This window comes from Dunckerocampus dactyliophorus, chromosome 11, assembly GCF_027744805.1.
Source record: "Dunckerocampus dactyliophorus isolate RoL2022-P2 chromosome 11, RoL_Ddac_1.1, whole genome shotgun sequence".
NCBI lineage: Eukaryota > Metazoa > Chordata > Actinopteri > Syngnathiformes > Syngnathidae > Dunckerocampus > Dunckerocampus dactyliophorus.
The window spans coordinates 21,205,939-21,213,637 of NC_072829.1; the positions used below are offsets into that span (position 1 = coordinate 21,205,939).

General features: G+C 40.9%; 1 protein-coding gene across 1 annotated transcript; it reads right to left on the reverse strand.

Moving 5' to 3' along the window:
- Positions 1-391: 391 nt before the first annotated feature.
- On the reverse strand, positions 392-5,318 carry adrb2a (adrenoceptor beta 2, surface a). Its single transcript, XM_054791904.1, has 2 exons — positions 5,171-5,318; positions 392-4,910 (listed from the first exon to the last, which is right to left on the reverse strand). The coding sequence occupies exon 2, from the start codon at positions 4,908-4,910 to the stop codon at positions 3,660-3,662; it is 1,251 nt and encodes a 416-aa protein (XP_054647879.1). The 5' UTR covers positions 5,171-5,318; the 3' UTR covers positions 392-3,659.
- Between the last annotated feature and the right edge of the window lie 2,381 nt (positions 5,319-7,699).

The following is a 7,699-nucleotide window of genomic DNA, read 5'->3' on the forward strand; positions in this document are numbered from 1 at the left end:
GCTGGCATCGATAGGGTTAGACTGTGACACGCTGTCGTCAAGTGACGACACATTTCACAGACTGTTTTTCGTTGTCACAGTAGTAAGGGATGTCCTTGGTCAACTCAATACGGAACATCAACATGCTTTTATCAGAATGGAAAATTCACTCGCAATGTCTCATATTGTAGTCACAAAATACGACCATTTAGCCACAGTCTGGAGCCCTGCTCTATCACCACGATATCACACGATTATTTTGGTACTTGTGTTCCCAGCTAATAATGGCTGTGTGTTCAGTCATTTTCAGTGGAAGATATGTTGTAACGGACATGGCTGCTGAAACGTGAGGGATGTTTATCAGTCCAATAGCATTAAAAACATCACAAGTAATTATTGTTGTGTAATTTAATTTAATGCTCACAAAATGAGGACAGTTCATGCAACAAGTAAATAATTTATTTCAATACAATAGCTCCAGGTGTTCATAAATATATCACAGGACAGCACATGATGCAACAGACTTATTTCCCACGACAAACTTGCGCGTGACGGAAAAACATCGAGTAAACATTCAGCTGCGAGAGAGACCACTTTTCACATAATAGCTGAAGCATAGTTAATATTAATAGACACCTCACTTAGCCACAATAGCCTTTCATATGACGAGAGACAAACATTCCCCCAGTCTCTGCAAACAGGAACACAAATGTCCATATGCACAGTCACATAAACATTAAAGTACATATGACCAGCATAACCCTTGAGTCATTCTGCACTTTAAATTGAGAACCATTATCTCCTCTTTTGGCACGTATTCAGTATTGGAATGTTGTCATTTGTCTTGTCTTCATTTTAATTACTGTGTTGCACCACTAATAATAAATCACTAATAATAAATCAGAGCTCAGGTGCAAGGAGAGGGGGCTGCCAGGAGGGAGCAGTATAGTTCAAAGCCCCCATTAATGGGACTAAGCAGATGGCTATTTTGAAAAGAAACAGCAATGGCACATCAGCACAGAGACAGATTTACCATGCCAACTAAATCAGTTTATAAATCCATCCCAGAAATGACAGCTATGTTCCGTACAAAACTCAAAAGTGACAGTGAAATCCACAGTGACAGATTAAGAGACAGAACTGTGTGTAATTAAATCAAATGTACATCAGGAATCTATAAGTCCTTCCTGTTTTCTGATGCACAGTGAAAATACATCTGGAGAGCATTTGTTATGACATTCAACCCTTTCATTTACTTTGCAATAAATCCATGAAAAAGAAAAACAGGGAGGGGAAAAATATGATAGGAAAGCTTATTTTTTCACTTCACAAACATTGACGTATAAAGACCTTATACTAGCGTCAGTTTCTTACGCTGTGCCGTGCGAGCGATACAGTGCATAGAGATACAAAGTTCACAGTTTTGATGGCGTCATCGGACCAGGGGGCAAGACTATGTCTACAAAACACAGGACACTAACATTGATTGTGTTCAAAGCATACTACAACTCTGTTATCCATGAGCAATGTTCTGGTCCAGGCAATTTAGTCTGGGAGTGTTAGATTTAGTCCCCATAAACTTGTCCACATATGACTAATATGACATTGGCCTTTTAGGGGATGCCAACTTTCAAACTGAGAACTTTGTATGGCAGTGTTGTTTTAAGGGAGGAGACACCGGGGATAATGGATTTACTCTTGTTTAACGGGCTGGGCTCAGTTGGATTGAGCCACTTCCTGATAGACAGAAACACCAAGGCAGGAATACTGCGCTGACACTCCTCTGGATTATTTCATGATAGCACAGACATGCATTTAAGGGAAAGGAATGTCTGGGAAACATCAGGATGAAGTGACAAAGGTGCACTTCTTGTCTCTTTTCATGAGTATGATAAGTCCTAAACAAATGCCGGGCGATTGTTATGTCTCGGCTATTCTCACCCTCACGTTATTATTGTGTCGGGTTTGTGCATAAACACACATTGTAAACAGTACATTCAAAACATTTAAGAAACAAACCGCATGTGTGCATCAATTGGGGCATTACTTTCAAATGAACCAGTGCGCTGAACGTAATAAACGACACCTGCACGTTGCGCTGCTGACAGATTTGCAAAGACTATCCTTACTAGCGCTGAGAACGAGGGATATCCGATGAGTGATGACGTCGTGCTCCGCACAGCAGCAAGCTTGCTAGCCCGGTATGTCAGTGGTCTGAAGTCTCGCATTCAGATTGTAAATATGCAATTTGCAATGACTGTAAAGAGCTGCCAAGGGGGGAGTAATGCGTCTTCTGAATAGTTCTAATCCAATATCATACCTCAGGAAGAATCACCCAGACTCACTCGCAGCTGGCGTGCCTGCAGCTCAATAACAAGCGATGGTAGATTTGAATGTAGTACTGATTGTACTTTCATACTTTTATTTTTATTATTTTGGTTCCAGGGATTCATACTTTTCACTATGATTTTTTCATTGTTATTATTATTATATTACTGGATTCTTATTAGTGAATTATCAAGATTAACCTGTCTTACTGATTGATAGTAGGAAGACATGTTGTAAAAGTCGCCTCTTGGTCATGATTTTTAGAATGACTATTTTGTTTAGACAAAATGTTCAAAATAAATATGGCACTTTTTCGATAACTTCCATTGCATATTGCAGTAAAAAAAAGAATCATGCGCTCATTCATTACGCAAAATGTGACCTTAGTTTGAAGGAAGAGCTGCTGCCAATATCGGTATCGGTAATGAATTGGTGGACAATATCAGATATCAGTAAAACAGACAATATAGAGCATCTCTAAATGTACAGTATGTACACACAGTTATAGTTAGCAAAAAATGTACAATTTTGAGTTAGTTATTTTTGGTTTAATGGGCATCTTTTAGCTGAATCTTCAAGACTGTGATAAAACAAACTATTGCCCTTATTTTTGTACATTTCCACAAAAAGTTTTACTGTTGTCAATATTGTCAAGCTGCTGCCAATATCGATATTGGTAATAAAGTGCTGGGTAATATTGATATATCGGATATTGGTAAAAAGCCTATATCGAGCCTGTCTACTGATAATGGAATTGTTAATTGCTCAACAAACGTGCAGGCCTTTATCTTGCAGCCAACAGAAAATACCCCCAGGCGTTGTTCATCTTGCGCCATTGAGACGGAGATAAGTGTTATTTATCAGCGACGCTATCTGCGACACAACCTCCCATGAAGCAGGCTGTAAAAGGCAGATCAAGCAAGCGGGGCCCTCATAATACAGCTGAAGAGAATAACGCCCAACCTGTTGTTCAGCTATTTTGTTCTAATAAAATAACTGGACTGCTGTGGAATGTATCGATTTAAATGAAGCACCATCAAATGTGTAATCCAATCTAATGAATCTACACCACATAAAGGCTTTGAGATCCACCGTTTTTAAAGTGAGCAGCATCTGTGTGCTATTGTGTTATTGAAAGGCAAGCGCACATTCAAGAAGACGTGGTGAGGTAGATGTGATATGCACAAAATGAATGAGTAAAATGTGCCAACAGTATTTTTGTAACGTGATAAATATACTGTTGCATTCCATGAGTCTACTGTGCTGCTGCACTGGTCTTACCTGCTAAAGTCAATGTGTTCATGACAGCAGTGTAAACATCAAAGTTGCCCTCTTGGCAAAAGTGTCATTGTTTAAAGTACAGCTGATACAGTTGTGAGGGCTTTGCTGCAGTTCCAATTAGAGTCCACTGCTTTTTCCTCAACACTGCCAACAGACGGCCCTTTCTCCAGACAACCCTCGTTGGCGTCGCTGTCTTCCGAGCTGCCTTTACTCCGCCCTTGCTGCTCGCTCTGCCAGCTGTGTCTGTTATAGATGTATCCATTGACAGGCCCCTCTTTGGAGACGTGGTTCCTTTTGAGACAGAGGATTTCCTTAAAGGCGTATCTAAACTCGGGGCTCCGGCAGTAAATGAGCGGATTGAAGGCTGAGTTTGCGTAGCCTACCCAGTTGAGAATCCTAAAAGTGAGGTCAATATCTTCAACTTTCCATATGGCCACCACCACGTTGAGCAGAAAGAAGGGAAGCCAGGACAGAGTGAAGATCCCCATGATGATGCCCAAAGTTTTTAGGGCTTTGTGTTCCCTCAGGCAAAATTTCACCTTCCTATTCCCACGCCCGCTGTTGGCCTCCAAAGATCTGACGTTGTCGCTGTTGTGAAATCGTCCCACGCTTTGGTCGATCTTTTTGAGTTGGCGTTTGGCCTCCTGGAAAACACGGCTGTAGACAAATACCATGATGACCAAGGGGATGTAGAAGGAGATGATCGAGGAGGTGATGGCATAAGCCATGTTGGTGTAGAACTCGCAGCAGTTGCTATCCTCGATGCACTCCTTCGCTTCTTTGTCGTCAGAGATCCACCACTTCATGTGGATGGGCAGGAAGGAGATCAAGGCAGCAATGACCCACACCAGCACCACCACAATGCGAGCTTTACATTTTGTCAGCATGGTCTGGTAGCGGAAAGGCGAAGTGATGGCCAAGTACCGGTCAATGGCGATGACACACAAGGTCTCGATGCTGGCGGTCACACAGAGAACATCGGTTGCCGTCCAAAACTCGCACCAGAAACTACCGAAGTGCCAGGTCTTGAAGATGATATAAAAGGCACCGAAGGGGACCACGACCAGACCCATTACCAGGTCGGCACATGCCAGGGAGGTGATGAAACAGTTGGTGACGTTTTGGAGACGCTGGAAGCGGGCGATGGCCGTTATGACCAGGATGTTGCCGAAAACAATACACAAGATGAGCAACGACATGACCATGCCCAGCAGAATCATCGTCGCCTCGCTGAAACCCTTCTCATTTTTGGTCGGTTCTGATGAAGAGTTGAACATCTCTGTGCTCACATTGAGGTACAGTGGGGTGGTTGGACTTTCCATCTAAAGACCAACAAACACAACTAAATTAGGACCACTTTAAGAGATCAGGATATCTGATTTATAATCAATATGTGCAAGAAAAAAAGCCTTAAACAAAACAAGTGCTACGTACTTAGCACACCCACATGTCTGCTGGTAGTTAAATTACACCCACTGAAAAAACTGACGCCAAAAAAAACCTCAATCCAATCCTGCAAAGCTTCAGTCAGCCTCAGCTTTAAAACACATTAAACAAGTTGAGCAAAAATTAGAATACAAACCTCCACAGGTGGTTTCCTTCCTTCCTTTCTTCCTCCCAGCAGAAATCTCACGGCTCAAGCTGTTTTTGCTAAAACTCACATGTCTTTCTTTTTACCCTGTCCTTCTTACTCTCCTGGTGTCTCACTCACTCTAGCCCTCAGTTGAGCGGCTTCGCTTCTCATGTGTCTCTCAGGCTATTTGTCAGAGCCCTTATAACGTGCACCAATGACATCACGGCCGAGGTTCAGCCAATGAGGAGCAAGCAAGCTGAGGGTGCTGAGAGCTCCAGAGAGTTTGAACACAATGTCTCTGCAGCTGTGTGTGCATAAGACAAAAGCTGCCAACACACTTAAATACTTAAAAATGTTACGTTGTTATAATCGGTGGCTGCATTTTGTCCTTTATTATACAAGGTGTCCACAAATTCTTTTTACAACTTAAAAAATAAAAAAAACGAGATATGTTCATCAGATTTGTTCAAGTACTCAGCAGTTATCAAAGTTTTTCATTTGTGCTTTTCATATGCCATGTTTTTGATACCGGTCCTGTTAAGTGGCCAATTTCCTGGTCACTTCATTCACCAGATATCACTCCCCTGGACTCCTTTCTACGGGGTTATGTTAAAAATATCATGAATCGAACAAAGATAGATAGACATTGAGATACAAGTCGGCGTGGCGTATCATTAATCCATTCCACAAGGGCCGACTCTAACCGTTTCACTGTTTTACATTTCCAGTATAGGTAAAAGTAACCTTAAATGTTCATTTATCCAATTCATTTGTCATTTATATGCATTTAGAATTGTTTATGCAAGTAAAACTGTATTTGTAAAACTATGAAAACACATTTTGTTTTAACATTTTTGAGACTTGTTAACCAGGACGAATGCTAAACGAGGTTCCATTGTACCGTATTAATTATATTATTCACACATCAAAATCCCTGAAGCAAAATATTCATTTGCTTTTGTAATAAATTGGCTAAATGTAAAGAGTTTGTGGACACGCTGTACCACGTGTATAATGTGTTTCATTCAGTGATGCATCTCGGAGAATTTAAGGCTGGATCAGTTTAAAACCAGTTGTGGGAGAAATTGGACGCATATGTTGTTAAAGTGGTATGTTGCGTCATGTGGCTGTTAGGTTGTACCACTGCACATTTCCTGACAAAACATACGGTCATCCATCTCCTACCTGGTTTTTCACTCAAAAATTCAACAGTACACATCAACCAATCAGCATCCAGAGCAATTAGAAAAACACGGAACAACATATGACACAACAAATGCTTTCATACTATCGCTAGACTACATCAGTCATATTTTCATGACGTTTATTTTGGACGAGTAGTAAAAAGTGAAGTGAAGTGTAAAAAAAAAAAAAAAAAGATGAAGTGTAGCACCCTCGGATCCTTCTAAATCCAGTTTATGTGTGTGTGCATGCAGCCCTAATCTCACATGGGAATCAATGATACTTCAAGAAGCTCCATGTGCTGATGCCACAGGCGCTGTTCTTCACTCCTCGACCTCACAATGGTCTCTCACAGGGGGCCGTATGACCCGTGACTCAGAATGAGATCCAATCAAGTCCATCTTGTTCTCATTTTATTATCTCACATTCATGCTTCGAGTCACGTAGAGTCTCTTCGATTCCTAAATTGCAAAATTAAATTATCCCAAGACGTACTATATGAAGATGAAGTCTTGACTGCACCGTAGTTCTATATGACTTGATAACTCATATTATGTGTCCAAAATTTTTCCATCAATGCCACATACTGAAAAATGCAAGCATGCAAAGGCCACTTTGATATTTTGTGCACATGTAGGTATGCTAACAAGTTATATATAGTTCAAGAAAAAACTGCATCTCAGCTTTGTGATACACGTGAAAAAGCATGTTATTAGTAGGGATGAGCCGGATACTTGTTTTAGACGAGTAAGTTGGTGGTCGTGTGATGGTCTTGGGCTGTTTTGCTGCTTCAGGACCTGGAAGACTTGTTGTGATAAATGGAACCATGAGGTCTATGAAAAATCCTGAAGGAGAATGTCCGGCCATCTGTTTGTGACCTCCAGCTGAAAGGAACTCGCGTTCTGTGGCAGGACAATGATCCAAAACACACCAGCAAGTCCACCTCTGAATGGCTGAGGAAAAACAAAATGAAGACTTTGGAGTGGCCTAGTCAAAGTCCTGACCTGAATCCTATTGAGATGCTGTGGCATGACCTTAAAAAGGCAGTTCATGCCCCAAATAGCCCCTGTGCCGCATTTTGGACATTATGCAGTATATTATGGACAACATTAAAACTTTTTGTCAAAATGTAAAAAAATAATGACAATAGTGTTTTGTTTTTTGTTCTATTAACACACATTCTTACATTCTTCTGCCACTTCTTGTGTCAAATTCAAAATTTACATTTTTGGCCAACTATAACTGTGTTTAGTGTACATACATTTAGAGATGCTTAATATTGGCTTTTTTACAGATACCCATATAGGCAGCAGCTCTTCCTTCAAACTCAGTTCACATCTTGTGTAATGAATGAAC

Bases quoted from the DNA above. Each gene is read 5' to 3' on its own strand.
- adrb2a (XM_054791904.1), bottom strand. From the start codon at position 4,910: ATGGAAAGTCCAACCACCCCACTGTACCTCAATGTGAGCACAGAGATG.